This window comes from Lygodium microphyllum, chromosome 5, assembly GCF_053477565.2.
Source record: "Lygodium microphyllum isolate KBCC chromosome 5, Lygodium_microphyllum_v1.1.10, whole genome shotgun sequence".
NCBI classification, from domain to species: domain Eukaryota; kingdom Viridiplantae; phylum Streptophyta; class Polypodiopsida; order Schizaeales; family Lygodiaceae; genus Lygodium; species Lygodium microphyllum.
Genome location: NC_141139.1, coordinates 132,404,697 through 132,429,222, shown reverse-complemented (window position 1 = coordinate 132,429,222; position 24,526 = coordinate 132,404,697). Strand labels below are relative to the sequence as shown.

Here is a 24,526-nt window from a genome sequence, read left to right as displayed (position 1 = left end):
TTGGCCTCACTCAAGACAAGTTTTGTTTGAAAGTGCAACAACTTAAACATATTCATGTTCTAGTAATCCACCACCTTTTATTATTTGAAGAAACATCTTTGCATTCTAAAAATTCATTGCTTTTGCTTATTCAAAGACTTTTGAGTGGTGGTTGTCAACTAGGTTATTCTCCCAACCATGAGGCACATCACTTCTTATTGGGTATGATTTAGATCATGCATTTAGCTAAGTGAAATGCCTCACTAAAAAAATTATTTAGTCAAGAGGAGATAGAAGCCCAACCAAGGCAAAGGTTGCTTGAAACGGTATTATTCAACCTAGAGGCAAAGGAGGCTTGGAAATCATACATACATATAACAAGAGTAGTCTTATTAGTTAAGCTCATGGTCATAAGTCTTCTGAGTGAGGAACCTTAAAACTAGTCTTGCAATTTGCCACAAAAGCGATTGCACTTTAGTGGCTAAAGTCCTATTTCACTATATTAGAAATAACATATACTTATGACAACAAATTTGAATGGAACTTTACTAATATTGTAAGATAATAGAACAAATGGTTTGGAACAAGTTTGAAGTGAATTCATTTTCTACAAAAATTGGATTTTCAAAAGTGAACCAAAATTAGCTTAAAAATTCAATGATAATATTTGGATCTCTTAAAAAGTTGATAATTTTTATCCATTAAATTTTTTTAAACAAGAATGCATAATGTAAATGTGGAAGTACATTCGCTAAGATTTTTACATTGATTAAAAAAACCTTGAGATGATTTTGATTAGAAGTACTAAATTTTTTTAACTTTTCTACAAAAATGGCTTTAAATGTGCGTATAAAAACATATACTTCCTAGCTTGTTTTGATCCGTTCTAATTTTTTTTCAACTACTATCTTATCTTAACCACATTTCCCTAAAACCATTTCTTCTTAATCTCTCATGGATGAGAAATGGGATCTTTTATAAGGGAGCCAAATTGCCATAAAAGTGAATTTTCTGCCACAAGATGTGCTAAAAACAAACTTTTATGAAGGATACAATCTACTATACCTATACTTTAGAATACCTAGCATTCACATGATTTTTCAAGAGATAAAAAACAAAGGCTTATGTAAGAGATCAAAGTCTAGCCATACTCTTTGACAAATATCTTATCTTCCATGAGGAGAATCTCCATGCATATTTGCATTTTTTATGGAAGATGAATTTTGCTTTTTAAGAACTACTATAAGAAATCTAGAGGCAAAGACTACAAGGTCTAAGGGGCACCAGAGTTATAGTAGAGATGATGACAAAGAGAATCCATTCCAATTTCAGGACAAATACAATCACTCTGAGACTTTGTTAGGTCTTTTCTCTAGACGAGACATCATTCTTGAGGTTACTGTGACTAGCAAATAAGAGAGGACAGTTGCCTCAAGAGAGAGGTCTTCCATCAGATAGAGTTCACAAGCTGCTCTAGATAGAGGTTTAGAGTAGTGGCACATTGGAGCAAATACCCCTTCAATGGAGGAAGACATACAAGGTACCACATAAATGGATGCATCTATTCAGACTCGTCTGAAACATTAGATGGCCAGTGCTTCACTCTTTATTATTAGTTTATAAATGGACAGAATGAAGATGACATCAGATGTGCCACTGAACATACATTCTCCATGAATAATGTGTCTTCTGTGTGGATCCCAAGGTTAGAATAAAGATACAGCTTGGAGCTGAAAATTCAGGAGTCCAGAAATGCCATCAAGCAGCACCACCCTTCCAGCTTTTCCAATCAAATGTGCGGACAGCTCTATCAACAACTGCAGTTGCAATGGCTAATGAAGCAGTGCAAGCTGGGGATGGAGCGTTTCGGACATTTAGCACTAGCCCTGCTTTGCCAACTTCAAACAGGAAGTTCCCAATAATCTTCCCATTGTTATCAATTGCAACAGCATGCACTCCGGACCAACCCTTCATCGTATGCTCGACCTGTAGGCTTGGACAGTATCTGCATGATTGAGAACCCCAGGAATTAATACAAATTTGGCTTATAACTATACCATTTAGATCATCAGATACTCAAAGGTCCTGATCAGACCAACAAAACAGAAAGAACAGGCAACCAAATCCTTTGCCATACATTACAGTTTCTTGCATTTAAAGAATCAGCATGTTAGTCAGAGTTAGCACCTCTGTGCTTCACCAACAAAAGCTCGAGTATTAATGTCACGCCAAACCTCCTGGAACACAACATCCATGTTTTTGAGTACCAGCTTCCATAGTCCTTCATTCAATCCAAACCTGACAGCATCCTTCAGATTGAAATTCCAGAAACTATATCCTTCTTTGGCCAAGGATAAAGCAGCATTGGGCCCTATAAGCACACGGCCATCAACTCTTGGTGTTAAGTGCACACCAACCATGGGAAACCTGAATGGAAAAACACAAATTAAAAACATATTTATTGATCTTTTTGATCTAATTTGCGCTGGGAACAGCAGGCACTTCTATTCCAACAATAATTTAACAACGTTTCAAGCAGTTTCTGAACCTCAGTTTCAAAGATCAAAATGTGAATTTGCAAGTTTTAACCATTGATATGAACTAGCAGAGATTCTTTGAGCAAGTAGTGAAACATCTGCAGAATCGACTTACACACCAGATGTTACATGAGCCATACCAGCATACAAAGAAACACAGGGACAGTCAAGCCCACCTCCCAGCAATAGAGCTAATACATGCTGAACCCCAAATGGCAGCATACCAGGCCAAGCTCCTGCCACAAAGACTAGTATGACTGATCCGAACTATTTCATGAAAGTGTTTCCCCATTAAGGCTATCCAGAAGCAAATTTTGTGGTAGTGGCATTCACCATGTGCTAGACACCCTCATAATCCAATCGCTGGCCTCTTAGTACAAATGAATCGATTATAGGGCTTTCAACAAGATCACTTCCTATCCCAAGGATTGATGATATTTAGCATAGGTTGTAGGGTCCTACTGTGCTCAACTGAATTAATATGAAGAATAAATATCAGGATCAGACCTGAGGATGCGCATAAAACAGCATTTCGGGCTACCTTTGCCTTATGTGAGTTTTTGGTTACGGCTTTTTGTTTGACCAATTCCTTCATCATCGACATCCAATGATAGTAGGGATAGTATGCTTGTTTTGTGAAGGTCCTGGGTCCTAACCATCCCTTTTTTTTTACTCTCCCGTCAGAGACACGGATACTCAATAGGACGAAAAATTATGTGAAACCCTTCCTCACAGCTAAAAAGCCCTTTAAAAAAAAAGTTGATTCCATCCGCCTTTGTAGGGCTTAGTAGGCCACTGGGCAGCCGACGTGCACCCTTTGTCCGATGCCCTATCCTCTCTGGGGTGATCACTGGGGCTCCCTTGGTAAAATAACCATCGCCTCTGTAGTCTTAGTAGGCCACTGGGCAGCTAACATGCACCCTTTGTCCGATACTTTGGTTACTTTGGGATGGGACGTCTTGGGGTAAAAGATAAGAAAAGGGGCTTGGCTGGCTTTCATTCTCGTGGCACTGTTGTTGGGCCTGAGAGGGGGTGTTGAGCTAAAAATGCATTAACTTTACTTAAACAGCCCCAAAACGTACTTAATTAATGAATCAAACTTGTTCTTTAAATAGAAATGTGTTCCTAGAGAGTGTTTGTGTCCCATAAGCACAATCCCACTTAGGAAGACCCAAACTTTCTATAAATAGGTATGCTGCCCTCCATTCAGTCCATCTCGTTTTTGCAGATTGCAACCATCAATCAACTCACACGTGGCAACCCTTCCAGCCTTGCAGTGCCCTAGCACCTTCTTCCAACTGTCGCCCACTATCTGGCATCTCCTTCCAGGCTGCGTTTGGCCTCGAACTGCCATCGCCAACCTCTCCACCATCATCTAGTGCTTGCATTTGATCTTCATCAGCCAGGCGTCAGTCTCCACACCCTCTAGCTGCCTGCGTTTGGGCCTCGCAACAATGTAGTTGCTCCTCCTCCATCTAGCGGCATCTTCTTGCTTGCGTTTGCACTCATCAAGAGCCGCCTGACATCACCACACCCTTCTACAACTGTCGCCTCTGTCTCCAGCAGCCTCTGGTGTCAGCGTTTTGCAGATTCCTCTCTCTTCACAGTTTGACTGGTAGTCACAGACTTTGGATCTGTATCCGGTGGACGTCACTCTTTGACACACTACTCTGCCCTTGAGTACCTATACACTCTTACATTCATTTGCAGTATTCATTCACTTCAGAGTTGTGTTCTTCTCTCACTTCTTATATTTGTGTTTGAGTTTTGAGTTTTGCGTTTAGGGTTTAAGTTTTGCTTTCTATGTTTGTGTTAATGTCTGTCTCTTTGTGTTTCTGTCGTGGTTGTACACTCTGTGTTTCCTCAATGCAAACCCTAGCAATTTTCTTCACACATTGGACAGTTGCGATCAAGTGTAACAAAATTTTGCTAATTACAGCTTGTCGTATGCTATAATTTCTAGATATTTACAGATTTCCAAGTTGTTCCAACTTTGATTCTTGCTTGTGTGTTTTTTTGAAACAGTGACATTTATCATGGCCAATCAAGGACAAAGTGATGTATTCACCAATGTATCCAAAGAGGATAGATTGGACAGCAATAACTATTCTCTATGGTCATTCATGATGAAGAATGTGCTGATTGCAAAAAAATCTTTGGGATTATTTTAGTGGTGAAAAAGTCTGTCCTAGAGTTATGGCTCTTGCAACACCTCTTCAAGGAGGATGTGGTCAAAGGCCAGCTCCAACTCACCCACTTCCCCAAAGATCAACTGCACAAAAGGCGTGGGACACGTGGGATGCTCAAGCATTGTCATTGATTACATTTGCAATTTAGTGGTCCATAATCCCACATATACGGTCTGTTGCTTTTTCACAAGAAGCATGGCTCACACTTGAGTAGATGTTTGCCGGAAAAAATGAGACATACATCTCTTTCTTGAAAAAGGAGCTTGAGAATGTGAAGATGGATGAAGGTGATGCCATGCAAGATCATCTTAACAAAATTCAGGACTTGGATGAGAAATTAATGAATGTAGATGAGTATTATTCTAATGCACAGATAATCTCTACTACTCTGAATTCCTTGCCACCCTCTTATTTGGCCTTTCACATGGCCTTAAATCTCACCATGAGAATTTCTCTACATCCACTTACCTTTCTTCAAATGGTTAGTTTACTCCTAGAAAAGAGCAAACAAGAAATAACAATGGGATGGATGTTGTAGCCTCTGAATAGGCTTTTATGTAGGGAGACAAAAGGGCAAGGGCAGCCAATCTAGAAATGCTCTGCAAAGTTCTGGAAGTTCAAGTACTTCACAGAGCAACAAGAAACAGGGGGCACGTAAGCCAAGAAAGGCAAGTGTCATTATTGTAAAAAGCCAGATCACTACATCATGGAATATAAAAAGTGCATTGCCAAGGAGAAGAAGAAGTCAAGGATGTTTGTTTCCGATGCACCTTCTACTGATACAGAGTCTACATCTTTTGTTGTTGACCGTGACTACTACTTTTACACTTGCAGTTATGATTCTTCTTGGGCTAATAGAGCATTTAGCTAGCACTTGGTTCTTTGACAATGGAGCTTCCAAAGCACATTACATCCTGCAAGGATTTGTTTTCCTCTATTATTGCAGCTCCTATTGGCAAATCTGTGCAATGTGCCAACAATGCATCCTACCATGTTAAAGGTGTTGGGGAGATTTCCTTGAAAGCCATTGATGCCTCTACTCTCCGCGTTTACAGGATGCAATATATGTGCCAAGGATAAAGAAGGATTTGTTGTCCATTTCTTCCTTAGCAAAGTGTGGTATGTAAGTCACATTTGATGATGACAAATGCATGGTCAAGGATAAAACATTCTTGACTTTAGTATTGATTGGCACATTATGTCATGGACTCTATGAGTTAGATGCTTATTCGATTGATCAATTGGTCTATTTGATATCTACTCTTACTCCTGCTATTCACAAGCAGAGTTATAGTATACTCGCATGGGGCATGTTAACTATGACAGTTTGATGCTTATGTAACGTACTTAGATGCTAAATGGCTTACTTCTTTTGAAAAGACCTCCTAAGCATATTAATGAGAGATGCATTTTAAGAAAAATACATCGGTTCTCTTTTCCTCTCATGATGTTGCTTTCAAGACAATAGCTAAGTTACAAATTGTGCATTTGGATGTATGTGGACCTATACAGACAAAGTCATTGGGTGGATATTATTATTTCGTCGCCTTCATTAATGACTTTACTCATTTTTGTTGGGTCTACTCATTGGTGAAAAAGTAAGAGATGCATGATGCATTTTTTGGCTTTTGTTACACTTATTGAAAATAAAACTAGTTGCAGGATTAAGACTCTCCATTCAGACCAAGAGGGGGAATATATGTCTTCCTTACTAAATAATACTTTGAAGCAGAAAGGCATTGCCCATTAGTATACTACTGCATATACTCCACAACAAGATGGGGTTGCAGAAAGAAAGAATCGGTCACTCATGGAGATGGCCAGATGTATGCTGAAAGCTAAGAATCTACCACATGGCTTTTGGATGGAAGCAATTATGTATGCTCGTTACATTTTGAACAAGTGCCCTACCAAGGCATTGAAAAACGTCACACCTTTTGAGGTTTGGAATAGCCGAAAACCTTCAATTGGCCACTTTCGTACTTTTGGGTGTCTTGCATATGCTCATATTCCCAAAGTACTAAGAAAGAAGTTGGACAACAAGGTTGTCAAATGTATTTTTGTAGGGTACAACAGTGAGAGCAAAGGATATAGACTATATAACCTTGCTTTCAAGAAAATCTTTGTCACTAGAAGGATGTTATTTTTTTATGAAAAACCAAAATTTTCTCTTGCTGGTTTTGACACATATCAAGCTGCAAATGATGTGTTTGAAAGGTTGTTGCCCATTTCTTTTGGTGATATAGCTAGAGTTTCAGTAAATGAATAAAATGTTCAACCAACTGCTCCATTAAGCAATGCAAAAATTCAACCTATGGCTGATTTAAATATTCAACAAGATGCTAAATTTGAGGTTCATCAAGAGCTTTGTACATAATCAGGAAGCCAAGCAAACGCCTAGATGGTACTTCCAAACTATGAAAGATAGTCATTTGGATGCTCCTATAGCTGGTCATACTAGAAGACAAGCACGTCTGTATGATTATGCTAATACAATGGAGTTTGTTATGGCAACACACACACTTGATGATGAGGAGCCTAATTATTTTAGAGGATGCACAACAGAGTGTGCATTGGATGGCAGCAATGCAAACTGAATTTGATTCTATTATGAAGAATCAAGCATGGAATCTAGTGACATCGCCTGTTGGAAAGAAAGCCATTGGTACTAAATGGGTCTATAAGTTGAAAAGGAAAGCAGATGGATCCATTGAAAAGTACAAAGCCAAGCTTCTAGCAAAAGGCTACACACAAAAGAAGGGCATTGATTATGAGGAGACATTTACTCCTACATCCCGTATGACTACCATTCAGTGTATGGTTGCTTTGGCTACCTATTATGGTTGAATTGTGCACTAGCTTAATATTAAAACTACATTTTTACATAGGGAACTTCAAGAAGAAGTGTATGTACAACAACCCATTGCTTTTGCCGTTTAGGGATCCGAACACTTCCTATGCAAGCTGAAAAAGGCTTTGTATGGTTTGAAGCAAGCTCCACGAGCTTGGTATGCAAAATTTGATGTTTTTTCTCAACCAAGGGTTCATTAGCAGCCCATCAGAGTCTACTCTTTACGTATGCAAAGAGAGGGGATCCTTGCTGGTCATTTGTCTTTATGTAGATGATCTTCTACTCACGAGACACATGCTAATCAAATTTCAGCATTCAAGAAAAATTTGCAACAAACTTTTGGAATGTCAGATTTGGGGCCTTTGCATTGCTATTTGGGCATTCAATTTATCCATGATGCTAGAGGCATTGGATTTGTCTCAATCCAAATATACTGGTAAACTCCTTGAGAGATTTGTCTTCCAAGATTGCAAGCCAGTTAGCACATTGATGGAGACTAGACTCAAGTTTTCTTTGCATGATGACAGTGATCTATTTGACATTCATGCATATGCTCCAACAGTTGGATGTCTCATTTATTAATGCAACACAAGGCTAGATATTCACTTTGCAATTTCAGCCCTAAGCAGATATATACACAATCCACGTACATCACATTGACAAGCTGTTAAGTGTGTTTTTTGTTACTTGCGGGGTACTAGGACTCTTGGACTACTTTATGCCGAGGGGGGACCACTGCAATTACATGCTTGTGATTCAGATTGGGCTGGTGACTTTGATTCACGTCACTCTACAAGTGGAAACTATTTCTTTCTTGGCACATCTTGCATCTCTTGGCTTAGCAAGAAACAATCCATTGTTGCTACATCGTCTTGTGAAGCTGAATACAAGGCAGCTTTCACTACTATAGTTAAATGTATGGCTGAGACGCTTGTTGGCTGATCTTGATGTATCTGACACTCACGGAGCCTACTCCTTTGTTACAGTGACACGGAACCCAGTGTTTCATGCTGCATGCACGAAATACATAGAGATCCACTATCACTTTGTTAGAGAGAGGCTACATGCAGGAGATATCAGCTTTGTCTACTATCCTACCACTAACAATGTGGCAGACATCTTCACCAAAGCTCTTCCGCATGACAAATTTGAAGCATTCTGCAATGCTTTAAATTTGATCTCCTTTGGTGGATAATCCTTGTATCACTTAGGGTGTAGGTGCTATCTCTTGGAGTAGTAAGAAGCAAACCCCACAGTTGCCGTATCATCTACAACGGCGGGATATGGAGCAGCATCTTCTACTACATGAGACACTATGGCTTCAAAAGTTGTTAGGAGAGCTTGGCTATCCCCCTGATCCACCTCACAATCCTCCTCCATCACCTTCGGTATATGATCCTAGTGACCTAGTCTACAACGTGGAGGGAGATGCACATTAGTTGGAGTTCTATTTTGATGTGGGTTTTGAACCCCTAGCTGAAAGAGGACACACCTTTTTGAGCTAAAGAGCACATAAAGGGTGTAACTAACCATGGAGATGAAAACTTATACCAACATGTACATGTAAGAAGTGGTGGCTAAAGAAATAGAAGGACTGCCGCATATTCATCTTTCGTGAGAAGATACGTTGTACTTTGTAGAAGACATTCCATTGGCGGGAGATCTGCCTCTTCCATCCTAGGAGAAGATTGAGGGTACCAATCCCTTGCAGCCGATAAAATAGACCTTGAGGGAGATTTCTTTGGTGAAGACAAGTGACATCTAAGAATGTGTTCTTGCATGCTTTGGAATGCCAAGCTTTCAAGATAGGTGCAAGATACTCTTTACAAGAGCATCAGCTATGATACCAACCATCTGAAGAAATAGTGTGGCAAACACAAAGAAACACAAAATGTATGACAACATGAAGAATACAAAATGTAGGATTGCTAAAGGTAAATATGAACGATATAGTGAGGTGCCTCTAACCTCCATGTCTCAAGGTCTAGGGCAGAGGTGAATGAGAATGGTGTTAAGAGTGTCTCATACTCTGACAGATCCCAAAATGCAGTAGCAACAGTCCACCAAGGATGAAGATGATGTGAGGCAGAAGCAAAGGGAGTAGAGTGCACTATGCCCCATGTCAAAGATGATGTGAATCAGAGTGAAAATGCAGGAGTCCACACATGTGAGGATGTTGGCTGGTCACAACAGGTCAGATGGTGTTAGAGATGGTAGGGCAGCCTGCCTGCCACCTGGGATGAAAACCAGCTGGAAGCACTCCGAAAGGTGATGTTGGATGGGAAGCAGGTTGTTGATGATGTCGCAGGCCAGGTAGCAGCTAGAATAGTCCTCCACTGCTGTCAATGTTCTCCAGAGTCCACACATGCTAAAACAACAAACAGAGATGAAGGCATAAGCTGAAACAGACCAGCAGCAGCTCCAGATGGGGTATGGGCAGCGATCTGAGGGTAGATGGCTGAAAGCTTTAGGTAATGATGAATAATCCAGATGGAATGAATGGATGCCCACGACTAATTCTATTTATAGAGGATTTTGGCGCATTTATCCTACTGTTAAAAAATAAAGCCATTTATTTTTGGCAATCAGCACTAATTGCTTTTTTGGGCTGCTTTAAGGATAGGGATTAATGCACTAATAAAATTTAAGATTAGTATTAACCCTAATTTTAGTGGCTGAATAGACCCTCCCAATGAGAGGGCTACTGTAAAAGTAAATGAACAGCAGATTCAGAAGAAAGAAAATTTGCCCATGTGTGTGAGAGTGTAAAAGGGAAGAAGCAAAGATCATAGACAACAGCATTGTACAGATTAACTTCAATGCCTTTCACAGCTCATCAAATGTGCATTTTCTCTCTATCATTCCATTTATCAATACGTCCAAATTGATGCAATATTACATATTCTTGAGCAAGAATGGAGGGAGACAGAGAGAAAATCAAGGACCCAGGAAAATCGGTTTTGCTTATATCCATACTCACAACAACTTTACTAGAACTAAGCAGGCATAAGAGAATGCGAAGGGATGGTTAAGTAGTTGTAGTTTATGCTTTCAGTTAGAGAGGTGCTTTTGAGAGGAAATAGTTGATAATAGAAGTTTTCTCACAAATGCATGAAAGCTAAACAGCCACAAGACAATGTGTTTCAACTTCAATAATAACTGCAAATAGGCATGCTGGACAACTACAGGTTAAGAAATGCTGCACAGGATCAGTCATATCAGAAGACAGCTTCATGCACTGCTTTGATATAATGTATGCAATGCTGCGTTGAAGTAAGAAATACTGCATCTGAAATCACAAGATTCATACTTACTTGGGGTCAGGAACTGGGTATATATTACGAGTGATAATATTGCGATAATCTGTTTTCAATTCATGGTATGTCCCTCGGAAAGGAAGAACTGTAGGGCCTTTTGCACCACCTAGCATTGAAGATACATACATCACAATTAAGCTCTAAAGGAAGAGTTTCAAGTGGTTTGCAAGATAGTGAAATGTCTAAAATACCTGCCATGTGCCCAATATAGTCAGATTGAAGCCCTGCACACGTGATCAACCATCTTGATTTCACCACTTTCGACCCCTTCCCATGAACTTCAACACCTTTGGTCTCATCTGCTTCAATACCTATCACTTCAAACCTTGAAACACAAAAAACCTAGTTAGTGAAAACTAATTGCCACCCGCCCCTTGCACCACACCCCCCCCCCCCCCCCCCAAAAAAAAAGAGGCATGGGCGCGCGCAGGGGGGAGGAAGGTGTGTGTAATTCCTAAAATGATTTTAAAAGAAAGCCACATACCCAGAACATATTTGACCTCGGCCAGTTTCAAGAAACTCATCGGCATATGAAAGCCCCACTTTAGCATAATCTGTGATGCCGGTATTGGGTGAATGAAGTGCCTCAAGTGCTCTGACATTGGGTTCCAAATCAGTTATTTGCTTGGAGTTCAGGATCTCTAGTCCTTGCACTTTATTCATCTTAGCTGTCTTAAACAGGTCATGAAGGATTGGAATCTCAGTTTCTCTTGTGGCCACAATCAATTTTCCCACCCGCTTATAAGGTAAATTCTTCTTTTCACAATATTCATACATTTTCTTTGCTCCTTCCACACACAAGTTTGCCATGTCACTTCCAGGTTCGTAATAAATGCCTGCATGTATCACTCCACTGTAACAATTGTCAATAACTTCAGCTTATTAAACCACATATCTAACACCCTTTTCCAAGAACCTGGACTCTGAAATAGGACCTTTGAAACAAAATTGGAGGATACAGTTTAGAATAGCATTCAAGAACTCAAAATGACTCACCCTCAACTTTACAACCAAAATATCAAAGTCTCAGAGGGCAAAGAACATGTTTTCTTCGCTAAACAAATGTTAAGCTTGAATCCCAGCTATGTCACCATGGATGCAAGCAGGACTCCTTGTTCAATAAGAAAGGTGCATCCAAATCGAGATACTGTGTGTACAACTGTTTTCATGCACAACCTCTGCTATTTTATGTTCACTGTTAATGGTGAAGAATACTTGAAGGCTGCTATTAAGAAAAATATTTATATAACATGCGTCACCTGTGGATTTTGGATAAACCATTGAGAACCTTTCATTAAAGGGGAAGTGTTTGACTGAGAGGTACAGTACAAAACAGTAAACTGCCAACTACTGGAAGTTGATAGATGATAAGATGCATTCATATTGAAGTAAGCCATCATGAAACAGAACCATAATCACAACAGTAGAATGACCCAAATCCCCTTTACTGGAGAAGCCCAGTATTCCCTCAGGCAACTGTTGATATGCCAAGTATGATGTGCCAACTGGCATATCTTAAAGTGTGACACAAAGCTCATTCAAGATTCGTCTCCATTTTGTACCACTAGCATGCATGATAGAAAGCCTTAAAAATGCATAGGTACTGTAGAAGCAAATGAGTATATTCCTCTTTTGATTGCTTGTGCTCAGTGCAACTTTGGAGCAGCCTATCAAACTGGAGTGGCAGCAACATTCCTTGCCTGAAAACTGAGGTTTGAGACTCTACCTGAACAATGATAATTTTATCGCAGGAGTACACTACAAAGACAAGCAGGTTGGGCAATGCCTGGAGCACACAGCTTGCCCCAAAAGTACAAACATGGTCTATAGGTGTATAGGCAATCAGAGATAGCATTCATTATTTAGAACTTGAGGAGGATAGAGCTGGACAGTAGGGCAAAATGCAGTAGTATGGGCATTGACCAGTCAAAACACAGCTGAACTTGGTCAAAATGGAGACTGACATGGACACACACGGACAAGCAAGGTTGCCTTCAGCTTGGTAACAGATTGAACAGAAAAACAGAGCGAACAAAAAATGTAAATAGCAAGTGAATAAAGCTGTAATGCTGAAGCAACTTGGCGCTGCCCCAGCTCACCAGCTCCCTGTAGCATGTACATTTGGCTCCAACTCCCTTCGCACCTCAAATTTGTTTCAACCCAAAAGGGGAAAACACACCCACTCCACCAGCGACCTGCAAATTCTTCTCTACACAATGGAGAACACGGCTCCCATAGGCCATTACACACCCGTCTTGCATTAAAACAGCCCCAATGCTGTTACGCATGCATCACACTACACCAAAATGACTTCCTAAGATTTGGCAATACAAGGACTAGATCTAAGGTCATCTTTCCTTTAACTACTCAAATGCTGAAATTTCTATTGTTGTCCATCTAAAAGGAGCACCTGTATATTGCAAAGCATGCAATAGAGAAGCACTTTCAATGAAGTGTTGAATGTACCATCTATAAAGAACATAGTCCTAAGAAATTGTGGACCTCATGTACATTCTCAAAAGGTCAAGCAAGCACTTCATAGGTCTCAAGAGAAGCAAAAGAGGGCAGCTAATCGCAATAGACATGCATTAGACTTCGTAGAGGATAATTGGGTATTGCTACGTCTTGAAAAGGCAAGGCTGAAAAGGATGAAAGGCAAGGCGCATTCGTACCCTAAGTTGAATATGCATTACTATGGACCCTCCAAGGTGTTGGAAAAGTTAAGATTTGTCACATATAGTCTGAAATTGCCTCAGCCTTGGAAAATATGTAATGCTTTTCATGTGAGCCTCTTAAGACCTTTTCATGGAGAAGTGCCAAAGGATGTATCTATTGAAATTCAACAAAAGGTTGAGGAGATGGATGAGATTTTGGTACCCAAGTAGATCATAGCACATAAGGAAAAAAAGGTAAGAGGTAAAGTTTCCAAATGCTACTTAGTGAAATTTCAGAATTATTCAGCTACACACAAAATGGATGAAAGAGGGTCACATGGCAAACCACCCTCAATTGTTGCAGCTTCACCTCAATCCTTGACACATTTCAACTTGAGTCGACTTTAGATTGGGCTCCTTCAATAGTGAGAGGTCCAAAGTACCATGTAATGCTCAAGGGAGAGGAAGCACTTCCACTCCTCTAGTGGTGGATAACTCATGCATATAGTGGATCTCGGATGTATGCAAGTTGCATCCAAGATACCGATTGCTTACAATGTATTTGCCATGAGTTCACTATTCAATATACTAGGCATTGCAATTGATATGCAAATGAATAGTTTTTATCTCAGCTCTAAGGCTATACATTTGCATTTAATATTAATGGTTAAGATTTGTTAGACAACAATGCCATGTGATGTGGGAATCCATTCTAGAGGGGAACAACAACTAGAGAGAGGAAATTGGCCATCGTGAAGCAGCCAAGAACTAGCGCCAACTGACAAGAGGCTTCAAGCTGCAAGAAACAGCCCCAAGAGGCTATCAAACAGCAGGCAACGGCATTTGTGTGCTAGTCGCGGGTATGCGACAACATATTCTTGGGCTTGAGCAGTGGGCAACAACTAGTTGGGCTGTTTGGCAGTGGACAGCAGCTGATTGGAGCCATTTCTAGCAACGAAAAACAAAATGCTCTCTCCTCATCCATCTCTCAACTCATTCATTATTTCCTCCGCCATTCTCAACTATTCACAACCATTGAAGGTGGGCAACAGTGATAATTACTGTCAAAACCTTACTTTATAGAAAAATTTAGGATTTCTCAGCTGTATTGAAGACCATTCCTATTAATTGAAGCTCCAGTGATGAGAGTAGCAGCTGTAATTGAAGGATTTGCAGCTGCTCTAAATAGGAGTGCTCACCTACATTTAAGTCAACCCCGCATGCAAGTGATCACAGACCAATTTGTGCCCAAACTGTAGCCCAATCAAGGGGCAAATTGACTTTTGATGCTGTTGGTCATTTGTGACAGCCCGTTGTATTGAGATTTGAAGAGAGAGAACAGCCTATATCTCCATGTACTTCAAATTGGAGCAATAGACTCTAAAGAAATACCACAAGGGCTGCTAATTGTTGGGACCAATAGGGTACCATCTATCTAAGACTTAAGTGGTAAGGCGTTCATTTTAGATGTGTATTTATTGCTTGCTGTAATTTAAGTTAAATCAGGTCATCTACCACCTTGTCCAAGAAGGAAGGCTATTTTCATACACCCACAGCCAAATGCCCATAAATGTGATTTCTACCTCATGAAGTTCATCAATGGGCTAGTTGATGGGGTATTGCAAAAAAAACTGCACAAAAAATGGGTAAGCCTAAATCTGAAATTGTTGTTGTGGTGGTCTCTCTTCATATGCATGTGCTTGACAACCTATTTGTTTCAATCCCTTCAAGTAAGCAAGGCTTGTTTTGCACATAGCTATGTCCTCAAGTCAAAAGAATCACTAAGGGGATATTGCATTCGCTTACTACAAGATGGTGCACAATGAGGTTACTTTTAGTATCAAATATGTTATCTATAATACTGTTGAAGAATTATTGGCTTGTATCAAATGAAGCATGTCTGATGATTGGCTTGGTCACTTGTATTGTCTTTGCTTTTGCTTTATGTACATGTTACGTATAGTACTTATGAAGAATCACTACCTTATAGCAAAGGAAAAGGGTCTCCCAATCACCCTTGTCATTTTCTTTATGTATCAAAAGACATATTACATATAATCCTTTTGAAGAACCATTTATTTGTATCAAACAAATAGTCTCAAATTGTCTTTGTCTTTTGAGAAATTAGGTAGTGCCTAGAAATTTAAGACTTGGTGTGAAATTTCATTAATTAGTTGGAGTGAGGTAGCATGAAATTGTACTACATTTAATTGGTAATTAAGAAACAAGGAACAAATTTGAGAAGAAAAACAAATAGGGGCAAGGGCATTCAAATATTAGCCTTGGTAGTACTAAGAGAAAGGTCAAATCAATCTATGAATAACATTTTATTGCTTGTTCACAATGAAGTTGACTTTCAAGACTACATCTTGACACCCCTATGCCCCCACCTAGGCACACTTCCTTGGCTCATCATGCATTTTCTCAGCAAAGACCTACTGATGGAAGAATGCGATAGTCGCCACATCCTTAGTTTTTCCTTCTTTAGTCTTCCGTTGCATTCACTCATACACACCCTCATTGCATATCTTTCATTTAAAGTAGGGGAACGATTAAGGATGTGAACTAAAGTAGCCACAGCCCATAGACACTAAGGTGTCTAACAATACTCCATCATGGTACCGGCCATCTCAATCACACTGCGATTCTTCCGCTCCAAAATATCATTCTCCTGAGGAGTTTTTGTATTGGCAAACTCTTGGTGTATACCACGATCTGCACAAAACCGAGTAAACTCATTAGAAACAAATTCTCTACCCTTATCCGATCGTAAGGTCTTCAGCTTCCGCTCCAATCGGTTCTCCTCAAAGAGCAACCAATCCTTGAAGTTGGAGAAAGCCTCCAACTTCAGCTTCAAGAAATAGGCCCATGTCATTCTACTATAATCATCTACAATGAGCATAAGATAAAAACTCCCTCAAAGGGATTCCGTCCTCATCGGTCCACAAAGATCAGTAGAAACAAGCTCCAAGGGTGCTAAAGACCGCCTCGAAGCCTTGCTGGGAACAACATCACGAGTCTGCTTCCCACGGATGCAAGATACACAAGGCTGTTGACTCGCCACAATATCTGGCAAATCTCGAACAAGCTGGTCCTTAGACGCCTTCCAAAGGTATTCATAATTGAGGTGACCAAACCGAGCATGCCAAAGCTCAGACTGAGTTTGAGAGATAAGAAGAAGAGAAATCAAGGCAAAAGAAGACCGCAACTTGTAGACTCCATTCTCCTAATAACCTAAAGAAAGAACCGCTCTCAATCCTCGATCAAGAATACGAAAAGAAGCCACATCAAATTCAACCAAGAGGCCGAGGGCACAAATCTTGTGCACCGATAGAAGATGATACCTCAAAGCCGGCACATAAAGTACCTCAGATGCATGGGCACCACCTCGACCATCTAGAATAAGATTCATGTTGCCTCGTCCTTAAATAGGAATAGATGAACTATCTCCAATAAAAAGAATTTGACCCTGAGAAGGCTGCAAATGAGTAACCCTGAGAAGGCTGCAAATAAAAACCACTGAAGCGAGGCAGTAACTGAGAAAGAAGAGTTATCATCGTATCTTCAGAAGTCATCACCTTCCCTGTGTTTTGAACTTGCATTTGAAGCTGCCTTAGCTTGTTGATATGCTTCCGCATGGACGATGACTTGTTGACACTCATAGTCCTCATTTGCACTTCCAAAGAAAATCGCTTCATGACGGTCATCCAATTATACATCTGATCCAACTTCAACCATATCTCCCTAGCCACCGTCGAATGCTCTATATGAGAGAGAACAACTGTACTACATGAGAGGAATAAAAACGAGAGAATGCGAGCATTGAGTTTATCCCAATGTGCCTAAGCCTTTGCCAACTCTGCCTTCTCACTAGAAGAGAGTCTGGACTTGTCTCGCAAGGAAGGATGATGGATAGCCTCTTTAACAAGCTCCATGGGACTCCAATATGGCAAGCATCATGACCCACCAAATGCAGTAGTTTTTACCATCAAGCTTTTGATCTGAAGGAAGAGCCGGTAGGATGGGCACCTCCCGAGGTCCATGATCACCTGAAACTCTGTCTCAGCCTCAAAAGACATCTTCACCTACAATGTCTGCACGAAACACGAAAAGCAGCCCCCTCTAACTATGAAAATACAGCTTGCTAGGGCCGAGTTCACTTGTCCCATTCCTTCTTCACCCGCTGAAGGCGATGAAAAGGTAAAATCTGCCCTTGAAGGCCAAAAATGCAGCCTTCTTCCTTCTCTAACAGCAAAAAACCACCTGCTCACACTTGAACACTGAAAATGCAACCTAGTGTCGCACTGGAAACTCCTCTTCAGATAGATCCACCCTAGGTCAGTTCTTCAATGCTCTAATACCATGTCAAAGCGAAGCAATGTGGAAGCAAATGACCGTGACAAAGAGTGAACAGAGAGAGGAGAGAGAGAGAAAGAGAGAGAGAGAGAGAGAGACAATGAAACGCAGAAAATCCGCAGTGAAGAATGCTGCATAAGGATGCAGAATTATACATGGGTATAGAGAAAATATCTGCGTATGTCTCCACCTCGAGGATCTCAATCTCCGTCAGCCCCAAGAGCAATCTCCGCAATCAGCAGACTGAAATCTGTGAGAGACAATATACCAAGACTGCTAGAAACTCAAACCTATTTATAGGCTGGAAATAATGCCAATAATTGATCAAGTCGGCTGCATTAAATGCAGCCAACTGATGCAGTCCGACTGCTGCCATGTGGCAACCTGCCACGTGGCACCTACTAACATGGCGTCCAAGGAATGACTCTCAACAGGATTCCCCTCTCGAGGCTGATCATGCAGCATCTCTCTTGATGCTATCATGGCGGTGTCTTCTACCTTACTCTGCTAGTCAAGGTGCTTTATCCTCCTCTTCATCTATAACCATGATTCTTGGCACCCCATGGAGACCGAAAGCTTTGCTTCCTCCTTTGGCCTCAACATCTAGGTTGAGAGAGATTCCTACTCTTTCTCAATATTCTACAAGATTTGACACTTGTCTTCAACATCGGCCTCCCTTCCTTGTCGTATCTCTCCTTTGCATAGCATGATCATAATCATCTTTGTGCAAGGGCACTTGGGCAAGTGAACAATTTCCCATGATAAACACTATCCAAGTGGCACTTGTTGCATCTGCATTCTCGTCATGTAGCACACTGCTTTGTATCTCATTGTGCAAAGAACACCTAGGCAAATCCTAAGCTATCTTCACTGGCAATTCTTTACCACCACATCAACGTATTTCTTCACCCCTTTTCCCTCATCATCAACACCCTCAAGTGGTCAAGTTAGCTTATCTATTTTGTGATGCATTGAAGCTATTTTGTGATGCATTGAAGCTACCTACCCCTTTCTCCCCATGGGGCACAATTGCTTAAAAGGCAACAAACCATCTCTACTCTCCCACCCAAAAAAAAAAGAGGGTTCAAGGTGGTTCCATCCACCTATGTAGGTCCTAGTAGGCCACTAGGCAACCGACAAGCACTCTTTATCTAATGCCTTGGCCTATCTAGGGTGATCAGTTAGCGTCCCTTGGTAAGATAGCCATCACCTATATAGTCTTGGTAGACCATTGGGAAACTAAGATGCACTATTTGTCCGATACCCTAGCTACTTTGGGGTGAAATGCCTTGAGGTAAACCATGGGCTTGAGCTTTTCTTCTAGTCTCTTCTTGTTCCAGTTTTGGGCCTGAGAGAGGGTGTTGAGTTAAAAATTCATTACAAGTTAATTAGCTCTTTAAAATAACCCCAGAACATGTAAACTACCAAAAGTGTCATTAAACAAGGAGCCGTTTTTATACAAAGTTTCTGTCTCCCACATGTGAAACCCTAATTTGGAAAAATCCTTCTACGTCTATAAACAGACACGCTGTCGTGCCGCTACGCGCACACCGTGTAAAAAAAAATCTAGAGTGTGGCTTTCTTTTAGATTTAGAGAGCCAATGCCATTTTAGACACTAGTGTTAGTATCCATGGTTCAAAAATATTAGATTTTAGTCAACTTTTGATATTCTAGATATTATCTCTTGTGAAAATCCATAAAACTATAGACAACTTCTAGATTAGGAGGACATGTAAAAGAAAGCATATAGCTTTCAGCCAATTTGAGAGGATTTTATGTAAAAAAGGAGATTAGCGAAATTGCACGACGCGCGATCGCTATTTTCAAGCAGTGAACAGCACTCCGAAAGTGGGAGATAAAGGAGTGATCTGGCAAGATTCTGGCCCAGTGTCGTGGTATTTAACTTCCCTTTCGGAGTCATTGGAAGCATCAGATTAGCAATCTGAGCAGCATAGAGAAATGTATTATTTTGTACACATTTTTGTCTATTAGAGTTATATTTTCTCATAATACTAAAAGAAACTGATAGGCTTCATCTCTGTTAGTATTCTTCTATATTTTCTAATTCTTTTTTTGAAGTATTCTTCTACATCTTCAATCTCTTCGAACCCCTTCTCTTCCGTCTACTCCTCTCCTTGAATCTACCTTCACCCTGCTGTCACTTATCTTCAAGAACTTGGCTTGAAACCTTCAACCCTTCTCTTATCTCTACCATCTCTAAAGTCTAAGCTCTTAAACCCCCATACGTTCTTCTCTTGCCAAACCCCTGTGGTAACCTTCAACCCTACACGCAGCAACAACGCTGCCCATCATTTAGCCCTATCCTCTTGTGCAAGTTTCTCATCATTATCTTGCAAGTTTCGACCATCATCCTTCTTTCACTAGCTATCAAGTCCCCCAACCTACTACTACACGGTCTACACCTATCGCCCAACCTCCCACCACTAGTAGTGATCAGCTGCCATCATCTTCACGCAGTTAGATTGCTATGTTTACCGATTCCAACCCCAAAGACTACTACATTCTAGTTTCCAACTTGCTATCCTTCCGTTTTCAACACTAGCTTGATTTGTGTTTTCAATACTTTTCTTCATCATCCACCACTCTAGTGGTTACTACACTTAGAATCTATCTCCAATGGACAACACACATCGACACCTCCCTTAAATTGCTTCCACAAGAGCCACCGACTGTTGGACAGCTCTGCTCTTGAGCATTCTCTACATTCTCTTATTCATTTACAGCATTGATTCATTTGCTTCAGATTTCTCTTCTCTCTATTTGTGTTTGTGTTTTTTGCATTTTGAGTTTTGAGTTTGCATCTTGCATTTAGGGTTTGCATTTATTGTGTTACTATCTAAGTTATTGTGTTTTAGTTGTGTTCATACATTCTATGTTTTCTCAGTGCAAAACCTAGCATATCTTCACATTGAGAACCCAATCCGTGTAATGCAAGTAATAATGAGTACACATGCTAGGATGGCTCTTTACTTGGTCCTGTTTGGTCTCGAGCAATCATCGCCACAAACACTCCAACTCTACCTCAATCTCACATACACTCAAACACATAGTAAGACTTGATTCTTGTTGCTCCTTGAGATGGAACAAACAAAAGGAAAAAATGTGTTGTGGAGTATGAAGAATTGGAAGCCACAATCACATCTCAATCTTAATGGTGCTCCACTTCCACTCTATTGGTGATGCCTTTTGTGGCTTGTTGAGACACTTTTAATAATGTTTTTACAATTATGCAACCTAACTTAGTTGTTTTGTCAAAATTTGAAACATTTAATTGCCATGCCACCAATGGTGATGATCCAACTCAAGAAAAGAACAAACGACTACTACAAGCAAGCACCACAACAGCTTGACTATTGCCGACGATTGCCATGACTTGCACCTTCATGTTCTATTGATGCATACGTGATCCAACTTGCTTAATTTGGCATCATTAGCCACATGGCTCTCCCTATTAAATCATCAAGCCCTATTCAAGATCATCCAAACACAACTATTGTGCAGGCACATTAGAAATATTATTCACCTCACACTTGGGGTTAATAGGAGCCTACAATATTAAGGCCACCAAGAGATAGGCCATTAAACCCATATCATGCATAGATTACTTAAGTCGAGGCACAACATAATAGAGATATGGAGATAGTAGAGATGAGGACAACATCCACAATAGGGAAAAATATATATAGGAGCCCTTCTTGCCCCTATCCCCCTATATTATAGCCATTGTATGGAGTAAGTGATAGATTATTCATTATTCGCTGCTCATCATGATTGGATACTCTAGCAAGCTTGAAGTGGACTAGACATGGGATACATTTGACTTGAATTAGTTTCTTTTCAGCTTTTCTACGACACTCGAGATGAAGTTTCTATAGATCAATTTGTCTAATTTTTGCCTCTAGGAGACGTTAACCTCTATCTCTCTTTCTCTCTCTCTCTCTCAGAACATTACTCCTGCGTGATCGCTCCGGTCTTATAGGATTCAAGTAACTCTGCATCCGTAATACCGCATTCTATGCCAAAGATAAATCGATAAACACAAGGATAAAACGACAGACACAAGGATACGAAATATTTCTCGAGCATACCTGTTATGAGATGTCTGATGAGGCACAAGCCTCTTCTCCTTCTCGAGGACCACGACCGATGCTTTTGGGAATCGGGACACGATCTCGCGCGCGGTTGCGAGGCCAACGATCCCCCCTCCGATGATGGCAACATCGGTTTTATCGCCTTTCAGCGAGCCACGAGTCGAACTGTGTCCTTGTCCTTCAGCAGGCGTGTCGCTGATCGACCGCCTTTGCTCGACGGAAAGGCAAGGTCTCAAGAGAAGACCTCGCGAACAAGCAAGCTTCCGTAGTCTGACTGTCGCCGCCATTAATGGCGCTGCAAGGAGAAAGCTTGGAGATGGGATTTACGAGAAGGGGAAAATGGAGAATCAGGCAGGAGGGAGAGAGAGAGAGAGAGAGAGAGAGAGAGAGAGCGAGCGAGCGAGCGAGGAGGGAGGAGGGAATACTGGACTGTCCCAAAGTATAAAATTCGTGGCATGGCCAGCCTTTCGGCCTGCCACTCGTCATAGTCTACGAGTGCTTCGCGTTTGAAATGTCCCAAACCGTTAAAATTGAAATATTCAACAAAGGCCGTGGAAATTCAAATTGCGTATATTAATAGCTACAGGTTAAAAGGGCCACTCCTTCAAGACCTTGACTTTGTTGGATTGATCTATGCGATTCATGGTAAATCTCTAGGTTTATCATCACCCAAAGACTTCCCTATACTCCACAAAATAGAGAGGCATATTGCTAAGGGGTTTGTACCTCAAGTGGTTTGAGTGTGTGGGTGTGTGGGTTCAAACCTTGGATATACCTCCACAGTATCTTTCAAGCCTTCCAAGGTGTTCTTACCCAAAAACATGGGTGTGTGGGTTCAAACCTTGGATATACCTCCACGATATCTTTCATGTTTCAAGCCTTCCAAGGTGTTCTTACCCAAAAACAAAAAAAAAAAAAAAGGCGGCACACTTAAGGGACATGCAAAACAAATGTGAGCATTCTCAATGAGAAGGAAAACAAAACTCTTTGGTTTTTAAAACAAATAAGCCTTACACAACGGCACAATGGAGGGCCTTTCAAAAAGGCAAATAGATGCAAATTGTTAGAGGAATTTGATATTGTGTCTTGTGCAGATCATGTAGTCACTTCACCACAAGAATGTTGCATGTTATAGTTTTTTAATTGGCCCCCTCCATTTACTTATGGGCATCCTATGATTGACCCCTTTACCCTAGTAACAAGTTCTTTTCCAAATCAAAAATGAGACATCAAGAAGTCTATTGAGCTACACAAGTAGAGGTAGTTTGTATTTACCTACACATGTCTTAGCATAAGAGCACTAATCAATTCACTTAGGACCTATCTTATATTAGCTGAGATCAACAAAGCATCCTTCTTTTTTCTATAAATAAATGCAAAATTTGAAAGATGTTGTAAGGGATATATACATGATTCGAACTCACACACCCATGTACACACCCACATGCTCAAGCCATCAAGGCTACAACCCCATAAGCAAGTATCCGCATTTTTTAGGATAGTTTGTTAACCAAAGGAAGTTGATCACATGGCAACATCTCATTACTTTACTGACTAAAATCTGGCCTTTTTCTCCATCTTGCCAACTCTAAACTTGTATGCAGCCACTTCAAAGCTTTGCCACTGGTCCCACTTGTGCAAATATATCCACATGTGTGTGGTTGCATTGGTATTCACCTTGCATATAACTAAAGTAGCATAAGCAATATATGCAGTTTTTCTAATCAATTGTTTGCTTTGAACATACATGCTCTTTTAAGTGTGAAGTAAATTATCAATATTTATGTGTGTAAGAAGATGTACACATTGTCCATAGGATAAGTCAGCAACAACAATTATTCTGGCCAAGGATACAAGTAGTGGTTGCTATGTAGGAACAAGTCTTGCATGTGCATCTTCATTTGGGGTGCAATTTAAGAATACACAAGTTGTGTTTTTTCTATTGCTCATTCACCTTGGGCAAAGCTCAAGAGAAAGTGATAGCTATATTAGACTAAGCACTTAGAGTGTGCCTAATGGAAGTAAGAAAGAAGACAAAGACATTGAGAGCATATTATATAAAGATTTGAGCATACTATATAAAGAAGACAAAGACATTGAGAGCATACTTCCAGTGTGCCTAATAAAAGTAAGAAAGAAGACAAAGACATTGAGAGCATACTATATAAAGATTTGATAATATTAAGTCAAGGTAATCATGGAACAAGGTGACATAATCACACGGGCATACAAAGATAAGAGTGGTGATGTGGTTTTTTTTTTGGGGGGAGAGAGAGAGAGAGAGAGAGAGAGAGAGAGATTGAAACAAAATAGCACACTCCTACAAATCTATCTACCAAGCTCTATTAAAAGTTATGGAGCTCTCTCAAATTCAAAGCTCTTGATTTCTTTGAGTCATGTCCAACATAGTGTAGAACTCAAGAGTACATATCAACATGCTTGAGATTTTGCACTATGTTGACTTGCACAAGTCAATTGGCCTTACTTGTGTCTATGTTTAGAGATAAGATTCACATAAGGTGAGGGAAGA

The 24,526-nt window shown here is 40.4% G+C and overlaps 1 protein-coding gene across 2 annotated transcripts; it reads right to left on the bottom strand.

Moving 5' to 3' along the window:
- Positions 1 to 1,173: 1,173 nt before the first annotated feature.
- LOC148036417 (uncharacterized) lies at positions 1,174 to 22,495 on the bottom strand. 2 transcript variants are annotated; one of them, XM_087678399.1, is made up of 6 exons: positions 21,994 to 22,277; positions 11,358 to 11,709; positions 11,065 to 11,198; positions 10,871 to 10,979; positions 2,167 to 2,406; positions 1,174 to 1,984 (listed from the first exon to the last, which is right to left on the bottom strand). In XM_087678399.1, the coding sequence occupies exons 1-6, from the start codon at positions 22,124 to 22,126 to the stop codon at positions 1,738 to 1,740; spliced, it is 1,215 nt and encodes a 404-aa protein (XP_087534525.1). In that variant the 5' UTR covers positions 22,127 to 22,277; the 3' UTR covers positions 1,174 to 1,737. The 2 variants fall into 2 exon arrangements, with proteins under 2 accessions (XP_087534525.1, XP_087534524.1); XM_087678398.1 differs by having other exon boundaries at positions 1,186 to 1,984; positions 11,358 to 11,726; positions 21,994 to 22,495.
- Between the last annotated feature and the right edge of the window lie 2,031 nt (positions 22,496 to 24,526).

What these genes read in the sequence shown, in the direction of transcription:
- LOC148036417 (XM_087678398.1), bottom strand. Translation starts at nt 22,283, where the DNA reads ATGGCGGCGACAGTCAGACTACGGAAGCTTGCTTGTTCGCGAGGTCTT. An exon ending in CATCAGACATCTCATAACAG is followed by an intron (nt 11,727 to 21,993) that starts GTATGCTCGAGA and finishes CAATTGTTACAG; the next exon opens with TGGAGTGATACATGCAGGCA. An exon ending in TACCCAGTTCCTGACCCCAA is followed by an intron (nt 2,407 to 10,870) that starts GTAAGTATGAAT and finishes TTTTCCATTCAG; the next exon opens with GTTTCCCATGGTTGGTGTGC.